This window comes from Pezoporus flaviventris, unplaced genomic scaffold, assembly GCF_033815535.1.
Source record: "Pezoporus flaviventris isolate CSIRO_AGI_PZ_B2104156 unplaced genomic scaffold, CSIRO_AGI_Pfla_v1 ptg000066l, whole genome shotgun sequence".
NCBI classification, from domain to species: Eukaryota; Metazoa; Chordata; class Aves; order Psittaciformes; family Psittacidae; genus Pezoporus; species Pezoporus flaviventris.
This window is the reverse complement of record NW_026892614.1, coordinates 26,451,383-26,473,190: the sequence shown is the minus strand read 5'-3', so window position 1 is coordinate 26,473,190 and position 21,808 is coordinate 26,451,383. Positions and strand designations below refer to the sequence as shown.

General features: G+C 43.1%; 1 protein-coding gene across 1 annotated transcript in view; it reads right to left on the bottom strand.

Moving 5' to 3' along the window:
• Positions 1–21,808, bottom strand: part of TAGAP (T cell activation RhoGTPase activating protein) — a 44,444-nt gene that overhangs the window by 7,458 nt on the left and 15,178 nt on the right. Inside the window, exon 3 of the mRNA XM_061470887.1 lies at positions 229–270. Within this exon, the coding sequence (XP_061326871.1) occupies positions 229–270 (42 nt within the window). The remainder of the gene's footprint in view (positions 1–228; positions 271–21,808) is intronic.

The window sequence follows — 21,808 nt, the reverse complement described above, 5'->3', positions numbered from 1 at the left end:
CTTTCCTTTTCTGATCCATACAAAAAATGAGCAAGTGCTGACAGCTACACGTGGTTGTTAATCTGCAAACACAAGGCTCACCGAGTCAGTCAGCACTGCCCACGAGCTGCACTTAGCAGTGGGCGCACCTCTCCCCTCTGTACTTTTGTATGTCTCTGTACAGCTGGGTCTGGAGCACCCCACCGACTTTAACTGCAACACCACTATTTTATCCCAGGCAGTACTTACCCAAGGAGCGAGTCCAGCCAGAGCTCCTTCACCTCCCGTGAGCTGCAGAGGAAAGGAGAAACAGCATCACTCCCCACTGCTACTAATCCTTTGCACAGAGGCAGGCAACTGAACAGTTCTACCCCACGTGTGCTGCCTTATATATGCAGAAGGGGCAGGTGGAAATTCACAGACAGGAAGAAGCATCATGGGGCAGGACTGAGAAGCTATGAAATTTCTGGCTTCCTCTTTCCTTTTAGGGGAGTTGGGTTTTTTTTCCTAAAAGAATAAAAATAATTAAGAAAAAGCACCCTTCTAGCTGTTATGGATGGAAAAAGATGAGACACTTGCCAGGTAAAGGTTCCATCTAGCATCACCAGCATGAGGTAGGACATGTAGAGGGGGCTGCAGTGTGGGCAGCTTCTCCTTACCATTAAAGGGCAGTGGGTACAGCCTGTCCCTTGCCTGCTCAGAGATCTTAGGCTTTGCAGTTTAAAGATGCATCACAGGATGAAGTTACACTAGGAATAGTTAAAAACATGGGGGAGTGCAATAGCCAAGTTTCAGGGAAATGTTTCTGTATTTTTTTTTTTAAAGCTAATGGGAACAGTTTACTGTCTGCAAGCAGATGCAGACACACACTTTGCCATTGCCAACTAGTTCTTGCAAATCTTAAGCATTGAACTTCTATAGAAGTAGTATTATGTAATTATTTAGTAATGTATGACAATATGCAATAAAAGTCTTGCTTAAAATATTTCTTAGTAAGAATTATGTGTCCAAGTAATAAAGTTTAGTTTAAATGAAGAGATCAAAAAATCAGGAAAACTCTGCTTCTGGTCTCCCTGTACCTCTTCAGGGTCTGTTGCTGACTTCCCCCCAACCTGGGCACATCAGGAACATAAGAGCAGCAGTACTCTAGCAGTCCATTACAAAAATTCATCAATGTTTGATGTTAAATGCATGATATTAGTTCTCCTGATTCACTGACAGAGGCAAATGACAACCCAGTATTCTGAGTACCAGTCTTTAGTGAAAAAAAGAAGCTAAGGCTGAGCATCAAAGGTTTGGAATACTTCAGTGGTGGATTTAGGTGGAAAACAGACTTGTAAAACTGTGGTCTGTCTGGTGCTTCCCGCGGTGGATCCTCCGTTTCACAGGTGCAGGAGATGTGGCTGTGTTATAGCACAGCTCTTTGTAGATGCACATTACGTCTACATCCGCTGCTGAATTCACCCTGAAAGCCATTTTTTTGCTTAACCACATCAGGCCTGGCTCATGTAGTATTGACCCTGGGTTGTCACGCAAAAACTGATGGGTGGTCTCAGCTTGACTCTGGCAGAAATCCAAGGTGCAAAATTCACTTTTGTCCAGAAGGGCAAAAGGAGAGCTGCCCTGCTTTGCAGGGGCAGAGATGCTGTAGAAGACCTTTGAAGTCTTCCTGAGACCTATCATTTCTATGCTTCTGAAGTCTATAGACATGTTTGGGGCTGAAACTGATAGGAATCTCAATCAATTGCTCTGCAGCCCTGTACATTTACTACTGATCTTCTGCTCACTTCTGTATCTGTTTTTTTGTTAGTTAGCAGTCCCATGATATCTGTAATTCCCTTAGTAAATTCCATGGGCAGATGCACATTCTCACAGAAATATTGTCATCACATTCTCCTGAGAATTTGTTCTGAGGCTCCCTGGCAGCTGTAGCACCCCTGCTGATAGTTCCAGCAGGATTCCTGGGACAAAGTGGCATATTTTTCAGTAGGTCTGTTAAATGTGTATCTAAACATACCTCAGAGAGTATCTTAGAGACCTATGCAGCTCAGTTCTGCCTTGCCTTTACTTCCAGCAATGTACATGGACATATTTCTGAGCTCAGTATGTTTCATGATTAAGACATGGGGTTTGATATGGAAAATGTGACTCATGGAGAAAATGGGAGTTTAATGGGTGATGATTAGCCAGGCCAGAAGCTTAGATTACAAATAGGGCACAGCTGTACACAGGGCATAATGCTTTCAATTTCCCTGGAGGAAAAGTTACCGTAATGGGTGGAGTATTGATAGCACGTCACCAGGCTATCCGTTGACACTCACACTGCTGTATCTCTATCTAATTAGTTCCCATCTATTAACAGTTGTGGAAATATAATGGTCATTGTGTGTGGAAGGTATGTTATAGGCCTGCCTGCCCATATGGAAAACAATTTGAGCTCTTCCCCTCCCGTACATCAGGTTGTTTCCCTCAGTTCTGCTGAATTGATTCCCTGGAGGCAAGGCAGGAGCAGGGAGGTCCAAGAGCCATAGCCTCTGAGTCCATGGCTGCTTTCATGGTCCAATCCCAAGCACTTTACCCAGCCAGTTTTTGGAATGAGGTCTTGTATAGTGCTTTCTGCCTACACAGACCAGATGGTTATTTTCCCCTTTGTGTGAGTGACAGTCAAGCTAGGTGGTTTCTCCTATTTTTCTCCTCTCTCCTCTTACGCTGTGGCTCAGTGAAGGACTCCAGACCTTACCAATGAAGGGGCAGCATGACTTGGGAGGAGAAAGGAATTGGGAGCTGATAGTAAACAAAAGAACAAACGAACAGATCTGCTGTGTCTGGAAAGCATCTGTTTTCTTCTCTCCTTACCAAACCACAAATGGGAAAATCCCAGCCACAGCTCACTTTTTTTATTTCTACTACAAGTGTTTGACACAATAGCTCTTATAAACGAGTGAGCATGTGAATGAATCCTGAAACCCTCCTTCACCCTGTTGTAGTACCAGCAAGGACACAGCAGCAGTGTAGCTGTGAGGAGGGGACAGCAGGACATGCCTGGAGCAGTGACTCTTGAGCTCATATAGTACAGAAAGAGCCTTTATCAGTACCTCTCTGTGTGGAAAAGGGGCTGTGTTCTAGTTTTGTCTTCACTGGCACAACTGCATTCTCCCTGGGGGACAATAGGGGTGTTTATGAAAATAAGGACAGCAGTTCTGCCAAAGTCATAGTTGTGTTGTTTGGGTGGGTTGTGGTTGTTTTTTGGAAAGGAGAGCTCTGTACAATCTGCCCGTGGATTCAAAGAACAGGGTGGTTGCTGGGAACAGATTACATTTCTACATGACAACTGAAGGTGGCTCTGATTTTTTACTACTCCCCAGAGGTGTTGTGGATTGCATAGGCACAGTTCAGGGTATGGTCACCAAAAAGAGGGTTGCCTGAATTTTCATCAGACCAGTCCCTACCTCCTACTTGTAACAGTTTAGAGCGAGATCCATCAACCCAGCTGGTGCTGAACTCCTGCAGTTTTAGTCAGGTCGTGCTAACCCTGCCTTTGGAAAGCGAAATCCAAGTAGTTTTTCACAGCTCTATTCAGCCAATTTCTATCCTTAAATAGATATCCAGGTTAGATTGCAGTGCCAGTTAGGCTGCACCAACTTTCCGCACACTGGGTTACATAGGGAAAAAGTTACAAATCAAAAATAATACCATAAATGCAGCCCAAAGTGTAATCTCTGCCCTTTCCATAACAGCCTTTGGGTTGCATATGCAGGATGGTTTCTTTAATCTTTCACGGGTGCCCCACCCCCCCCCCCCAACACTCAGTTGGCAGCTCTGGAATTCTTTACTCATCATCCAGTGACTGGTTCTTATGGGTAGTTATTTAGCTGTGGAGGGCAGGTGTATATAGACCGTTTTCCCAAAGGGTCTGTGCTGGTTTGAATTCAGGTTGATGTTGCAGGTTGGTGGTGCTTGGAAATCACTCCTTCCTTGGGTTCTCTGAGGTGGCCGGGTCAAAGGCACTGGGGAATTGAAGTTGCCCATCATTTCCGACTGATGCAGATTTAAATCTTTGCTTGCTTACAATAAACAGCAAGATAATAGAGAATGTGTATAATTAAGTCTGAATGCTATTCTTTGCAAGATTTCTGGTTGAAGGTACTCAAATAATATTGAAAAGTGAGATGCTATTCACTTTTTTTTGTTACTCTAGCAGGTTTCTCACTTATTTTGCTTCTTTATGTTCTCCATTCACAAATCAGGAACTGAGATGGTGCTTTTCTGCCAAGTTCTCAGGGACAGAATGCATTTTTTACTGAAATTCTTACTGAATCCAGAAAGGTGTGAATCTTGACTTTGCTTTCCAGGATTAATGTTTCCTTTCTGCTTTTGGTTGATTTAGGCTTGTATTTCTTGTCATTTTGCACCTTCTGTTTTGCTTTGAATTTCAGGTTCAAAATTATCTCAGATCTCAAAGTGAGAGTCAGTGGAAACCAGAGATAACCTGGATTTCACTGAATCCTAACTTGCTTTTTAAGGCATAAGTCATCTCACTTTCATACAAAAGGTGATCTGCAGACTGCCAATGCCTTAGGAGCCAGTCTGAAATAATACTATAAAAACTTAGCCCAAGCGTAATTTTTGGTTTTGTTTTGTATGTGCCCCATTGATACAAAAACTAGAAAAGAAAGCCAGGTTCAGGAATGGCAAGACCATGTGACTTCCCTGGTAGAGCAGGAGCTGCTCCAGGCGTAGAAAGTGTCCATGGCTGTGAACACGGCGTCACCAGACACCCAGGAGGAACAGCCAGGGGTAGCTGGAATTTCCCCATTGTTCACCTCCAATTGGCCTCCTCCAAGCCCCAGTGGCATGATGGGAATATCCTAAAACTCTTCATCATAGTGATGCCCTTGTGAGTTTGTCACTCCTGTGTTGTACCCGCTTCCTAAGTAATAAGTAGAACCCGTAACCAGATCCTCATCACCACTAAATTAACCATGAATTGGACCATTTATGACCACACACCTGGACTCCATCCTCAAGGCAAAAGCAGTGTCAGTCAGAGCAAATCCTTCCAAGCACAACTCTGCTGGCTGCAGTTAAAATCCCCAGCGTAAATCTGACCCTGTACTTTTGGGAGACTTATTTGCTGTCATGCCCTGTCCTTGTGCATGCACATCCAAACACAGCGAAATAAAATGTTCTTCTGTGTAGTTCTGGCAACCCCTCAAAATCAAGATGATAAATTTGAAACAAACATCTCCATATTAGCCAGTGATTGCCATATTGTTGCTACTAGCAACAGCTGCTGTGTTAGTGTTTTATATAAACACATTTGTATTGCTGTCCTGTTTTAAAGCGTGACTACCGTATGAGGAGTTCAGAAAGCAAATGCTTCTTATGGCATGAGCTCTGCCTCCTGCCTCAGGGAGCCACGAGGTTTCTGGGCAAGCATGACTGTTGCTGCTGCTGCTGCTGCTGCTGCTGTGGGGACATGTGGATGGTGTTGCTGTGGGGCAGGACAAGCTGGCCTCGGGCACCAACACTGACTGGCACAACTAGGGTGCACCAACAGCTATGCTCCCTGGAACCAGGACAGCTAGATCCTTGCCTCCACATTTGCAAAAATGCAGTGACTTTTCCAGGCCAGGAATAAAAGAGGAATTCCCACTCTCCAGAGCAAAGAGGAGCTGGGATCACTTGCTAGCAAGAGTGGGTTAGGGAGAAGAAATAATGGTTTTGAGATTGAGTTCAGCTATATCAGCTAATTGTTGGAGACAGCTCGGCTTGAAGGCCAGGCTGTTCTGTTCCAGTCTGTGTTCCTGTGAAGCTGGCCGTTAATTACTGATGCTGCCATGCAGACCAGGTTCTGTTCTGGCTGCATTTGCTTATTCCACTGCTGCGTGCCTGCTCTGAACCCTGTCTTTGCTTTCAGATCTGCAGTCGTTGCACAGAGATGACAGTAGGGAGTACACAGAGAAGGTACCTGCATACTACCATGTCCATTTCCGCTCTCAGTGGCGGCTGAAGCCTGAAAAGAAGATTTTGTTTTCTCTTCCCCCTTCCTCTTAAAGGTTTACTTGTGCTTTGTTTGAGCTTTACCTTTTCTCCCATTTATCAGATGAGTGTGTTTCTTTGGGATTTTTCTCTCTGAAGCACTCACTGTGTGTGGTCTTTAGGCACCACAAAATATAAAAATGCTAAACAAAAAGATGTACAGCAACTGCTATAACAATTGTGTAAAACAAAGACCATATTGCTACAAAGAGTCTTAGTATTGCTTGTGCAACACTGTGAACTGATCCTGTCCTTGTGTAACTTAATTGAATTTAGTATTAAGGGAGTAAAAGTGAACACTAGTTATCCTGTAAGTTATGCCAAATGTAAGATGCTGGTACTACTTCCATTTGGTAAGTAACAAGGCAAAGTGCTTGTTCTAACTGCATTATACACGGATCCCCAGAGTGTATCTTTCAAACATAACCCGCTGGAACTATTATAGCTCTAAGTTAATCACCTCCTATGCTATACTCAGCAAAAACATTTGCTAAACTCGGGCACTGAAATACAATGTATCACTGTAATTGACTTCTTTCTGTGCTATTTTAGGAGAGCCAGATGTGCTAAAGAGGAGTTTGAGAGGCCTGTCTTATGTCCCAGTGAATTGTCCCTCCTCCCCGCATCATTTCTGTTTACTTCCAGAACTAAGCATTCCCGCAGTTTTCTTTGGACGAGTGTGCTGCAACATAAACCTGTCACAACTGTGAGACTGACATGAATAAACAATGCAGATAATATTCCTGTACTGACCTTAAAGGAAAAATCCCTATGAACATCATAATCATGGAAAAAGTTGTTACTTTAACAATTGAACAGGCTTACTCATCAAACCTACAGCACACTATAATCCCCTATTAGGGAATTTTCATCTTTGTGTCAGGGTTTTGTGTGTGAACTCCAGGGTATACTTTGTTTTGCTCTTTGATTTTCCATGCCACACCTGAAAGGTAGCTTGCCTTCTCTCTGCCTTAGTTTGTCATGAATAAAATGCCAAAATTAAAGGTCACTGCACAAGGTGCTATGATATCTTTTGGTAAAAAGTGGTACATACAGGAGAACCCTGTAAAGAGTTTGTAGCTTCTATTGTCTCCTGTGCCATATAGCAAAAAGAAGACCTTAATTTTAATCTTTCTAGTAAGTCTTTGACAAATAAATGTGTTTTAAGTGCATCATCTGTGAGGAGAATATGTTATTTTCTGGTCATTACTTGTGTCCCTCGAGGTCTTTGCAGTTCTACTTAACATATCAAAATGCAACAGTCACCTTCTGGCCAGATCAAATACTCACTTTAAGCATGTAAGTTATTGTCAGGAGGAAATACGACACTATCACAATGAAATAACCATTCAATATGGTAACTGAGCTATCTATTTTATCTAGATTCTGTAATAAAATTGTTTCTGAGCATGAATTCCCCTCCTTTTGCCTGCCCTCAAGAAATGGATCTAACATGGGGACTCCAGCACAGTCACAGCAGATGTTATGCTTTAAACATCAGACAGAAAGTGGGATAACTACTTCTTTCAAAGTGAGCTTGGGAAGGGTCACATGGCACTGCAGTCATTGCACCTGCTGTGTACCTTCAAGATCCTAAGAAGGTTCTTAGCCTCCTTAGCAAGAAAGTTTGAAAGACCCCTTAACAAAAAGGGTCTAATTCTCTAGAGGGGTGAGGGCCCTCAGTGGCGGCTCCTCAGAAACCCCCAACGCACAGTTACCCCTTCTAAGGCACTGGTGTCTAACTTCTCACACGCAATATTCTTTGACCTCTAATTTTTGCTGCCCTGTGCTAAATTCTTTAACCATTCAGAATCTTTACCAGGTTTAACTGGATTTCATCTTTTGTATGCTTTTAATCTTGGGCTCCTAGTCTCACAGGCAAGGCTTATGTGATTGCATTTCTCCTCCCCTCTCCCAAGGTGTTTCTTACTTTTCTATCATCCCCAGTAACTTCTAGTCTCGACATTAGTTTCAGTCATCAGCCACAACAGGCAAGCAAGCAACTCTTCCCCAAACCAGTGAATTTCCTAGAGGCATTTGGGAAATTAGTGGTTCTTGTTCTATATCCTAACAACAAGGCAGACAGCATCCCTTTCCACCAGTGCAACACCGTCTGTGTGAACGCTGAGATGTCCAGTGAACCAAAGCACTTGATTCAGTTTATCACTTTTCAGCAGAGAGCATAGACAAGTGCTTAGCTGAACACACTGCGCTGGAGTGTGAAGTTAACAGTGAGGGGAAGAATCCAGTAACAAACAGGAACAACAGTCTTTCTTTGGCCAACCACTGATTTTTGCCTTGCTTAGCTTAGAGAATTTTGGTTGGGGTTTGGCCAGTATTCGATGTAGATAAAGTGATTTTAATAAAACTAAGGAGAAAAAAATGCCTGTATTTTGCAGTTTCATTTCTTAATGATGAATAATGTTGTACTGATTTAAAAAAAAAACACAACAAACCAACCAAAAAAAACAACAACAAACCAACCAAACTTTTCCCAAATTGAAACTAGTTGCTGAATTTCTTACACAGAGGTAATCCTCTAAAAGGAAATCATGGTCAGACACTGTGGTTGTTTTTTTCTCTTCCTTCTCTTTTTATTCTTCTTTATTATTGCTTAACAGATCACAGTTTTACTTCCTCAAGATGCAGTTTCCGTTGGTTCTCTTTTCTTGATGTGTAAGATACCCTTCGTTTTGGAGAATGAATTTTCCCACCAAAAATGCCTTCCCTCACAGTGGTTTGTGTGGTGGTTTCTGTATCCGTGCGGGTATAACTGAAAAGGCCCCGCAGCCTGGCTCTCCGTGCACCTCAGGCCCATGTGTAAAACACCACAATTCTGACTTAGGTGGAATTTGAAAGTAAACAGGGATAAATGACAACAAAACACGGAACAAATCCCAGGCTTTTGGTGGAAGATCATGCCTTTATGAGAGAATACCTCTAAAAGCCTGCTGACATTAAATACTCTATCACTTTTAGTGAAAAGTTTCTGTCCTTGAAATGAAGGATTTCCATTAGAAACCACAGGTTCTTTCGCAATGATACACATGTATGACAGCTCCACTTTACACAGTCAAGGTACCACCCTGGCCTCTGTTCCTTAGAAGAGAAGAGGGAATGGAAACAACATTTGCCCACTTGTGGGGTGTTATCTCCTTTGCTGTGACTTCTGCGCTGTCTCTGTGTTACGAGGTTGGAGCTGGCCTTGGAGGCTGTGGGCAACATGGTGCTGGGGACTTACCACTGAGGGCTCTGGTGAGGAACTGGAATCAAGGATCAGATCCTCAAAGATACTTAGGGACCTATTTCCTTTTTAATCACCTACACACCCCCATTTTAAACAGGAGTTGGGAACATAACTGCCTTGTCAAATTTTGGATGAGAGCAGTATCAGGGAGAGGGCAGACAGGCTTTTACAGTGTGAGGTGTAACTCCCTTCCGTTTGCTCTTCTTCATGATAGCTGTGCATGAAGCATAGCTGAGGTAAAACTAACCTGGGGCAGTGCTTTTCATTGTGGTCCCTTTTATTTTCAGTACCAGTGAAAGGAGGTACAAAGGTTATAGACTCTATTTAGTATTCCCAAAATTGCTTTTACAGAAAACAGAAGGTAAAAACATGACTGCATCTGATAATTAGAGAGGGTGAATTTAATGTCATGGTGCTTGCCTGGAATAGCATGTCTTGGGACATAGAAAGAAAAGGGATGAAGGTCAGCATCTAGATTTTTGAGTTGTCACAGAAATACTGGAATGCTGCAGAACTGGGATTCAGAGACAAGTTGCTCCAAATGGTGCTTAAATCAAGTTTCAGTCAAATGACTCATCTCTGAAAAAAATTATTACAATTCAAAGATCTACTACCAGTCAAAATCTTACAAGGGAAGAGTTTTCATTGTGTCCCTAGTGGAACTCTGCTCTGAATGAACTCTGCCTTGGACTAACTTACGGGGCCAAAGCAAGATAGATGTTTCCTTTAGTGTCATTTTCTCTACTGTAACTGGGCCCTGGATCACTGAGATCCTTTAACACATCTTCACCATGCTGCCACGCTGTATAAACCTTTAACAGGACTAACTGTATAACCTTTGACAGGTTAATAATCTTGTGCATGGACAGAAGCTGTTTCTTCTCCACAAACTCAATGCATTAAAGGTGATATGCATGACCACAAGAAAACAAGGAAAGTACCATTTCTTTTAATAAGTAGTGTTATAATGCAAAATGTAAAATACGAATCCTGCTAAGGTCTTACAGGAATTCAGGAGGTGTTTGAATCTGCCCATAAAATATGAAACAATAACGAAGGTGTAGAGAAAACTAAGAGATCGTCCTACTGTATTGGCTGGTTATGGACAACAGCACTTGTACATGTCATAGCTGATTTGTTCTACAGATTTCCCTGTTGTCACTGGGCTAACATGACCCCTACTAACCCATTGTCCTAGAGGACAGTGCATGTACGGTCACACTTCTCTCAACACCTCCAGGACTGGTTGTGCTTCAATTTAAGAACATTGAGTAACAGATCTTCAATGTGCATGCTGACTGTAGCTCTCTGAAGAAGGGGACTAAAGATGTTTTAAGGGGGAATTGATTGTGAGCCCTGATCTATGTATCTGAAAATCTTTAATCTGAGAGACCAACAAACCACACTGTCTTTGCTGTTCAGCATATGGAAAGCTACAGAGTGATACAAATACATTCACATTATTTTCTTAAACCCCACTCGCCTTTTGGGGATGTAGAAAGTACCAAACACAGTCAAAGACCTTCCCAAGGTTGCCTTGGGTTGCCTTGGGAACACTTTGTTGGCCCGTCTGAATGACAAATAAATACAGGAACATTTAAGACAAATTTCCCATCAGTACAAATCCAGCAACAACAGCAGCCACCGTGCTGAGAACATTTGACAGCTGTCAAATCAGCTGCAACAGTACAGGGAGGAGAGAGATGGTTTAGTCAGTTGAACAGCTTCTATCTGTACTGGCACATACTGCTTCTGCTCCCACAAGACAGGGAGGCAGCAGTTGACCGAGATGCTAGGTGAGGAGCTGGCTGACTCCTCAGATGCAAACATGCATCGTTATCTTTGAGATAGCAGCCCTCACTTGGTGCAAGCCACCACATTGTTTTTTGACTCAACCCTTACAATGACAAAGGGTTCAAGTGGGAGGGCTTATGGCAAGGACATTTGGCTGACATCTTCAAGGAGACAAACAGAGAATCATAGAATCATAGAAACATAGAATAGGGAGGTTTGGAAAGGACCTCAAGATACATACCCAGTGATTATTAGCAGAGAGAAAGAATTATTTAATTCTTGTGCAGGTATAGTATTATTCTCTTTTCTCTCATTTTCTCTTTTCAGACCATGGTCTGATGGTGGGGTAGAGTAAGAAAAGCGGATACTACTGGAAGTTACACATAACGATATACAGAAGTTGGGTAGATGAAAGAAAGTGTTCAGTGAGGAGCAAGCGGCTCTGATCACCCCCAGTTACCCAGTTAGGGCAGTGTCCATACTTGAGAGCCAGGTAGCATTGAGGTCAGAGACCCCAGGAAAAGTGACAAGCAGAAAGAACCTGTCCTCCAACTGCTCAGCTGTTTACACCTGGTGTTCCATTTGCTCTTCCTCTGGGAGGGAGATCAAAGTCACAGTAGAGACTGTCAAGAGGGCAGACAGGCTGGAATAGGTCTGCAGGATTTCTGTAGAGCTGCCTGAAGAAGCTGTGCATCATTCTTGCTCTGAACAACAAGGACAGGGAAAAAAAAGGGTCTCCTGAACCATGTCTGTAGGCTGTCTTTATTAACTCTTACTGTTCCTTGTTTCCTCCTCTTTGTGGACACTTTTATCCCAAACAGAAGTGGAACACGAATCCATGATGTTAGTGTGAATGATGTCCAGTTATGTCCATCTCACTGGACTTGGCTTAAGCTGCGTTGTCACTTTTCTTCCACTCAGATTTATAAACATAGTTGATTCTACTTGCCAGGAGCTTGGAAGCCCCAACTTTCAAACTCAGGCTCATAGACAACAAAGTTTGAAGTGAAAGGATGCATGTGCCTGCACAACAAAACAATACAGGTGACTCTGGTTTCTCTCTTGGAAATTATATTGAAGAAAGAAAGTGATCTTGATTGCTGAGTCAAACTGTGAAGTGACTGAGAAGTGTCTGCTTGATGGACAAATCTGTGTTAGCTGCCTTCACTCTATGTGCCCTCATAATGTCTCTGGTCATATAACTACGTAGATGTTTTTAATAAGATCCTTGTCTCATTCTGGATTTGAAATGAATGCATAAGGATTTGGCTTAAGATTAACATAAATAATATTCTTACCTTCCTTATTTCATTTTTTTTTTAATACATCTCATCATAACCCATGTTTTTCAATACATTTTTATTTCTGCATTGATATATGCAGCTACCACACAGCTTTCTGTGATTATATTTCACCTCCACACTCTTCAGTTTCTCTTTTCTTTGGCCCATCCAGCCTGAGGTTTTCTTCCTGGAAATGGATTCCTCACTAGACATATTATTTCCCTCATGATTTCCTGGAATATGTTTTGCAAGAGGGGTGGAAGGGAAGTTACTTCTGCAGTTTACGGAGATGTATTTCTTAAAGGCTCAACATATTCATAAACCAACATCACGGAGAATGATGTTGCAATTAAAATTCACCCACTGAATTTAACTTTCATTTTACTATTTTTCAACCAATGACAGGAAAGTGGCTCAGTGTTGGTAAGTCTGTGTCCGACATGAAGTGTGTCTAGCCTGACTTTTCCACTTCTGTTTATTCAATGCAGCCTTTTCATCTTCCCTTTCTGTTTCTTAGAAAAATACCCTTGGAAACGGGAGTTTTGTGCAGTCTGAATAGAATTTTATTCTGAAAAATTGTAAGACTCAGAAACTTTTCATGGGATGGGTGAAGAGTTTCTCACCCAGCTCATCCCGTATCCCTCCTGCAAACCAGCCTCACTGTTGTGGTGCTGCACACTTACTGCTTTGCCTGTTTACAAAGGGGAGAAGATCAATTCAAAGTAATGTGGTCACAGTCTAAAACTAAAGTGGTGCCTTCACTTTCCACTCTCTGACACAAGCCTGAGGTACCACAGATAGGATGGTGAATGAATGTTATGCCACACAACCCAGCACAGCTGTGTGAAATGTCACCAATTCACCAGAAAGTGGCAACAGAGAAGCTGGTGGTCAAGACAGGGAGAAGAGAACTACTGCATCTGAAGATGAACACCTCCTGTTCTTCTTCACACCTGAATGCTGCCTTTTTGCTCCACACAACCCACAGCTCACCAAGACCCAGCTTGTGGTTCAGGAACAAGTTGTGCCCCAGCTGCAGAGAGCAGCAGTAGGGACTCACTTCTAGTTTGTCTTACGGCAACCATGGGAACCATCTCTGAGAAAGTCTTTTCACTGAGGCAGAGCCTTGGGAATGGAGGCCCAGAGTCCTGGATGGCAGAAATCAGCAACAGTCGCTGCTGTGAAGACACGCTGACTGGCATTGCCATGGTTTCTCACCTATGGCATCTTTCTGGTTTTTCCCTCCATCCTGCCATTTACACTAGCATTGGTATCCCAACACTGACACCACAGAAACATGAGACAAACATACCTTCATTTTTTAGGATGATGGTTATAATTAGTTTTGTGTGTGCAACACTAAGGGTTCACTGAAAGAGCACAGAATGAACGCTTATTGCTCAGGGTACTTTTCAAACACAGCACAAAATAACAGCTTTCACCCAAAGAGGATGCAGTCAAAAGCTGAGACCTGAATAGTAGCACGCTTCCTTCAAGGAGGAAAACTGGTGGGAGACTATTTCCCTGATGAAGTATTAAACTGAGATGGAATAAAAACTTCATGCTCTTATTTATAGAAACGTGCTTTCAGTTCCTGATAAAGACAGACATTCTCCTTGTGCAGCTCTTAGGAAACAGCCACCATTTTCCTTCCAACTATACTGCTCACTTAACAGTAGTAGCACCCTGCTCTTAAACTGTTCTCTGCTCTTTTATGCTGTGAGGTTTCTCTCATATACTCACCTAGGTTCCCTTCAGCAGCATGGGCCTGTGCTACCCTCATGCAAAAGAAGCCTGGGATTCCCACATCTGATTTTTCCTGATGGTTCTGTAATAGCTGCATTAGGTTTCCATCATGCCACTGGGGATGCTCTAAGCTGGGTTCTCCCCTGCTTTGCTCAGGGCACGGTGAGTACAAACTGTTCCCAGGCCCAGAGAGCAGTTGGGTTTATGCCTCCAGTTTGACCAAGCAGAAAGAGAAAGGAAAAAAAAGGAATGAGAGCAGAGGCAGATCTGCAGCCATGATTGCACATGTCAGCAAGAAGCTGCTGTGAAAGCTGTATAATACTGGTGCCAGTAAGAGGACATTCCAGCCCACCAGTGCATTCAGAAAGCAATTGCTGGTGACATTTCTTCACACCCTCCTCCTCAGAAACTCTCAGGTTTTTGTTTGCATGTGGGAGGCTGATAAACCAGAAGTGGGGTCTGCTTCCTTGTGCTGAACTAAGCAACCGAGGAGGCAAAAGCCAGTCCCTCTAATCTGTCCCCTTAAATGATTCTGACCAAGTAGAATCATTTTTAGACTTGAAACAATCTACACTACAGTATGGAAAGGTCAAAGTTTTCCCACTGTTACCTCACAGAGACTGAGGGCCTTTGCCCATCTCTAACAGTGCCAAGACTCTTGAGAGCAAGGGCTTAACACTACAAAACGTGGAAGGGTCCTTCCGCAGGGTCCATGCCAGCTGATCTGCTGAGTAACTGTCTAAAAGGCACATCAGAGATTTTCTTTGCAACCTGGTTCATGAGACCAACAGCATCATATGATCTGTGGCATCTGCTTTGTGTCTTGTCTCGGTGTCTAGTGGCCTGTTGTGCAATCATGAAAGTTTTCTACACCTCAGATAGGCTTGGTTCCTCTTATATGAGCTCTTCATCTGGTTGCCACTCAAGTGATTTAGCTTGGCTTGTGTTGCTCTTTTGAAAGCAACTACGTGCCTTTTGCTGTGTGAGAAATCTGATGAGTTGCTCATTCCCATGACCAGAGTGCTCCATTTACAATGTTGGTTATTATTGCCCTACTGAGTTTTCTCCCAGTGCTGAGATGACCATCGCTTGTGTCATCCTCACAGCAGCTGACTGACTACTCACTGATTACAAACCTCAGCATATTTGAAAAAGCCAGAGGTGGGTATTCAGATTATCTGGTAACACAGAGAAAAGCCTACAGTTGTCACATTCATGCCTCATCAACTAACATGCAGCCAGCCCAAACTGAGGCAAAATCTCTTCCCTTGGATCCCCGAGAAACTGCAACAGACAACCTCCATGCCACTGCTCTGAGCTGATAGTGATAAAGCAGGATTCTGCTTTTGGAGTGGGTGACCATATTTCACTAAACGTGCTATTTTTATTCTAAATTGAACAAGAAAACTTGAATATTGTGGGGTGTCAGCAGAGGCTCTGAACTATCTGAGCATCATTATTTTTTGTCTCCATAAAAAAACACATTGTGTAAAGGAAAGCCAACAGGATCCATCCCACTAAATGCATAGCTACAATTAGTGACATCCATCTACACAGACAGGCAATATTTGTGTGCCTACAATATTCTGCCATTTTTAGTTGAAAAAAAAAAGAATACAGAAATGCAGGACAGATCTGCATTTGTAATTCATGTCCATAATAGTCCTGAGCCATATAGTACTCATTTAAGGGGACTACCCTGCCTTTTTTTCTCTATGATGATTGCATTGAGGCGCCTACAGAGCAGATCACCAAGTAACATGATCAAATAGCCTGAAGACTTTTGTGGTGTGTGGGGTGATCCTGGGGATTTGTGGTTCTCTGAACAGCCAAGCATAGTCCCTTTACATTATATTTAAAATATACTCAAGGGTGGGGAAGCCCAAAAATCTGGGTGGCAGAAGCAGCCCACAAGAGTGGTGTACCTTGTGAATGAGTCTACCGTTTGTATTAGTTCTAGAGGTCTTGCCAGATTTCTTTTACTTCCCAAGTTTAGAAACAATTTGGGGAACATTCTTTCTTACACTATTTGGGTACTTCTGCTTGTAGTTGCAATTGAAACTGATTTCTGTGAAGACGCGTGGTGGTGGGAAGCCCCTATAGGTGACCACAGCTAACCTCCATATCCAAATACTCAGCAGCCCATGGAAGTATGAACACAGCTGAATTTTCATCTTAAGCCATATCACTGTGGAAAACCATTATACATAAAACATAGGAATGTAGGAATTGGCAGACTGAACCAGTCTCAAAAGCCAGTTAATCCAGGTTTCTATCTCTGGTGGCAAATTATGCTACTTGCTTCAGAAACAGGTGCAATTCTCATATCTTTATAAGGAGCTTTTTCTTCCAAGGCCCTGGTTTATTAATTGTATTTATTCTTGACAAAAGAGTATAGGAGAAGGCTGATTTAGGTTCTATTTCATTAGAAACTGTTTGCCAAAAAAAAAAAAAAAACAAAAGCAGTAATGATAATACACTGGTAACATTTCAATTTTAACAGTACATCAGCCTGTGTCCCCATGGGCAAAAGAGCACAGTGTTCAAAGGAGACATTGCTGGTAAGGACACCAGCAGCATTATTCTGGGGCATCTTCTACCCTCCAAAATAGAATCAATAGCAGATGTCTGTCTAATCCATGCAAGCTGTGACACATATGGTGCCCTTTTGCATTGAGTCCTGGCAGCAGGATGAACTTCCTGTCCTTGAATAGAGAAGAGCCTTCCTCTCTTCCAGAGCCTATTCTTTTTGCATCACTCTGTTCTCAGTCATAGCCAAAGAGACCTTTATCAGCACAGAGTCATGTTAAAGAATGACTAACAATGTGAATTAATGTATTCCATTATTGCCTTAATCTTTTCACGCAACATAGGCAAGGTGAAAAATGCTTGAATGAGCTTACACTCAGAATTCTGGGTTTAATTACTCTTTATTTTTTCCTTGAAGGCTCCTGAAAATTATGCTTTTTAATACTGTCTGCTAAAGGAAGTAGATGAAAACATTCCCATTAAAGACTCAGCCTTTCTTCTCTTTTAAGCGTCAGATGAGTTCCATTCTTCTTCCTCTGTCACCCAAGAAGAGGCCAAGAAAATCAAGGAAAGAATTTACAACTGCCAGTAGGCCTACCAGGAAAAGAAACCCCAAAGCAAACAAACTACCCCAAAGAACCAGGAAAGACTGTTGTTCTTCCTGGCGTTTCTCAGCAGAAATAAAAGCCTAAACCTGTATCACAGTATCGCAAAAGTGACCTTGCAAATTGGTTCTAAGAATTCTGCCATGGGTATCATCTAGGGGATTTTTTGATCTAATTCAATAACTGAAACTTTTTTCATTACCCCAAACAATGGAAATTAAAAACTATATCTGAGCTGACTGTGAGAAGAAATTAGATAGGAATACATGTAGATCTTTGTGTTCTTTTTCAGTCAGCTCTCTCTGATCAGTCACTTCTCAGCAGAAATGAATAGCATTGATGGGAAACACAAGATGCACTTCGTCCATTGTTAAGACAAATATTGCAGTTGAGGCTGAATCAAGAGGTGTAGCCTCTGTTGTTTCCCAGACTTTCAGACTGATAAACTAAGTTCCCCCCTGAGTAATATAAGAAGTAAGGAGTTTATGAAGAAGCACCAACTTGTCTGAATGTAGGAGGATTGTGAAAAGACAACAAAGTGCAGTGGGCTGGCTGACCTGCGTGCGGGCTGAAGAGTTTGCTTGTGCGAAGAGAAAGGCTGTCCAGGGGTGTCTGCAGTTTAAGACTATGGCAGAGACTCTTTCAGAAGAGCTGGTATTTTTTTTAACCCCTCAAGGATTTAGAGTTTAGGCTGATAATTTTACCTGAGGAGAAGATCTTCCTAAGAAAAAAATCAAAGCCTTCGGGCCCTGGAGCACAATCAAAGTCCCTTCCTCCAGTGCTGCCAGGAAAAGGAAAACTAGTCTGATTTGTGGTGCATTTCCAAGTACATGGCACAGTTACCTGGACAGGATGCAGGAGGAGGATGCGAACATTCTTACTACATGTATGAGCCACACAGAGTTTAGATGCATGCATGCAGGACAGTTGCAGGGAAAAAAAAACAAGCCCAAAACCCAACTGAAAACCAAACACACCAGATGCTGGGGAACATCATACTTCAGAGTCCACTTTGTGTCTGCTAGGGTTCAGAAAACCTTTCCTTCTGTTGCTACAAAACAGCTGTCCTGGTCCACCGGGCAAAAGCTTTGCTGCAAGTCACTAGCCAGCTCTTTTCACAGCATGTACTGCAACGCATCCAGCTGGCACATGTTCAGAGTGGCAGTGTTTTCTGAATAATGGCCTATACAGTGTACAAGATTCCTGATGCAATTTTGTGAGGATAAAGGACTCAAAAAGCATCACTCCCCTCAGGGTACATAGCCTCCTTCATTTTCCTCTAGCTGTGAAGCTTACGAAAAGCGAGACCTGGGACTCTGAAATGAACACTTCACCCAGCAAAGAGTCTACAGAAACATTTTTGATCTATGGAGTAGACGAAATGTATTTAAAGGTTGGACCTAACTTTGTCTGTGCCATGGAGTTCCCTTCTCCATGTAGCTCTGCCAGGAGCACCCCTCAGACTGAGCCTGTCCAGGGAAATTCCCTTTCTGCCTTCAGTATCCTCCTGAATTACTACATTTCAAAGTTTCTTTAAAACAAACAGAGCTGCTTGCTCTCTCCCCCCCATTTGTTTTGAAGGATCTGCTCATTAGATAGCATCCGAACCACAGACCGTGTTACCAGGGTCCGAATGGAGAGTTCAGCTAGAAAAGTGGGAGCTGGAGGAGGAGCTGCCAGTGGCTGAATGCCTGTGTGAAAAAGCAGTGGATGCCAGTGACCCTCCATGTGAGAGCAGGCTGTATGCAAGTCACTCTCCTGAAGTGAAAGCTTGTGCCTTTCACGTATAAACTGAGAAATGTCAGATGGTTGATTTGAAAACCAGTGATAAATGCTTAAATGCTAGATAAACAGTCAGTCAGCTGTTTTGATAAGGAAAGGTTCCTGTGTCAGTATGTTACGTATAGAGAGGCTGGGTTTGGGGTCTGAGGGTGGGCACACTTGATTGACTCTGAAGTTGCTGATCTAGCCATTAGCATCATTACTACTAATTTTATTACAGCATAGTGACTGGAGCTCAACCAAATCAGAGCACCACAACTGAAACAGGGACCAGGTTTCTGCCTAAGCAGGTCATAGCCTGTACACAGCAGGTACCTGGGGTCTGCGCAATGAAAAGGTTACCAGTCTGAAGGGATCTGGTAATCCTTTTCAAACTAAGAACCTGCTGTCACTTTCCTGGGAAATATTGTTATACCCTAAGCATAACAGCCTGGAGAGGTATGCTGTGAGGAGGCTCTCTGAGTGTAGGATACAGGTGGATTTCCCTGCGGTGAGGATGGGGACAGGAACATGCCCATTTGCAGGTCTGAATTAGTGAGCAGGTGCTGATGGGGCAGCTGCACTCAATTGACTGGTCCATGGTGAGCCACATGTACTGAGGAAAAACAGGTTAGATTTGTCTCTTTGCAAAATTAAGGGAAGATTGAAACTGTTTTGGAAATTACCTCCACATCATGAAAAGTTTAATTGAATATAAAATGCTTTCACTGTAAACAGCAGTTACCTCAGCTGAAAACCCACTATTTAAAATGCAAGCCAACTTGTTGTATTTCTTTAACTTCCAGCAAGAAAGTCCCCAGCAGCCTGCTAAAAATAGGATTTTGAGCAGTTGTTCTTAAGAAATCGAGCTCCTTTTAAATTTCTTCCTCAAGCCAGCACCAAAATGACCTGTTTGGTTTGGAAGGAAAAGGGGAGTCGCAGATTTACCCACCTCACCTGTGGCTGGCTCAGCAGGGCTCCATGCAGAGCCTGATTTTTTCACTTTTGGTTTGGCTCTTCGCTCGCTCATGCAGAAGTTGAACTTTGAGAAATCCCCAATGACAAGGCCTGGCCACAGTGCTACAGTTAGTCAAGTGCAGGATTTTCCCGTCATCTGTTTATAACTAACTGGAGAGTTTCTTGGGGGTTTTTGTTATTTTTCAAGAGCCACTTCAGGTAGGGGGTTTCAAGCATTATTTTTAGAGATATTATATGAAAAATAATAGAAGTATTAGAAGAAAACCCACTTAACTCGATATTTGTGAGACATAACAAGTGTGCACATTTTCTTGTGTAGGAGTGCTGCTGTTAGCCAAAGGGAGATGGATGCTTATTGCTGGGACTCTGCGATCCAGGCCCACCACAGGGCCAACTTTACAACTGCAGGGAAGAGCAAAGTGTGGCTGGCTGTAGTTAAATATTGCTGCTTGCCCAAGAAAGCAAGGACTTATCTCTTTAGATGCCTCTGGATGTGTTTGGTCCCTTTTAGATGCTTATTCTTTTGTCATCTTGCAATTAGGCCCTTATTTTTGCAAAGACATGATGGCATGTCAGAGTCATGGTCTGAGCTAGGAGAAGGGCCAAGAGTGGGATCTGGCCTTGGCTTTGAAGGAGTGTGTGAACAACACTTTGAAGAGGCTGATGGAATCTGTGCTCAGGTGAGGACTGCACGATGAGGGAATGTCAAGCAGAAGAGAGGTGTTTCTCTTTTTTTCCTTAGGGAAACAGGTGTCATGTCCAGTCATGTGGACATGAGTCCACAGAATCATCTAGTCTGGCTGCATGTCCACACTGCAATTTTGTCTGGTTAGTCTTGAAGTGAGCGCAGCCAGCAATGTGTGTCTGACTAAAATACTTCTGCTTTAGTTAATGCATACATCCTCTCAGAAGGCTCTTCCTTTCTCCTTTCCCCTGAACATCTCAGCAGAGAGACCACTAGTTAACTTGATGTTTTTTTCAGTGCAGCTCTAACTTTCACAATGGCTTATTTGCACATCTGATTTTTCCCAGCTTGTACAGATATAACTTCTCCTAATGCCTATTTCTCCTACTTTCGAGAGCCCCCTGTGGCAGCTGTTTACCCTCCATGAATGAATCCACACACATAAAATGAGTCATATCCTAATCTTCCTTTTAGTAATCTATCTGGTCTATCTACTTAGCTTCCTGGCAGCGGACAGTGGGATGTGACTGCTGCCTGGGACAAGAGAGAAGACAAGGTTGGTGTTTGAGGATGTAACAGGTCCAGCAGCTGGGAGGTTGTGTTTCCATATAAAACCCAAATACGCAGGCCTATTTGCAGTATGCCAGGCTCCTCCATTGGCTTGGGTAGTCTATACATGCTTGCACTTGCCCTAGAAGGGCAGTAAGGACATTTGTTTCTGGCAAACTGAGGGTCTGTCCACGGCTCCAGTGAACTGGGCTGAGATCAGCTTGGGATCCTGCTCCTACCAGTCTGCCCTCTCTCATGGAGAGGAATGAAGTGCAGATGGATTTTGTACCACATTTACAGCTGGTTCCCATGACACTCACATCTTCAGGAACCTCAAAGCGAGCAGAGTCAGAGCAATACGGTGTGAAGCAAGCCTTCAAAGTGAATTAAGGTTCTCCTACGTCATCTGGTTGTTCCCAGTCGCTCACGACTCGGCTCATGCCATTTCCCCTGCAAAGCAGCTGACAGCGTCACGTGTGGAATGAGAAGCAGGAGTGATACTCCAGTAATGCCCTGTGCAGCGAGAGGAGCGCACCCACACATACGGTATGCGCTGCTTCCTCCAGAGCCCCTGTGTGCTGTACCAGGGAGCTCCAGGCTGCTGCAGAAT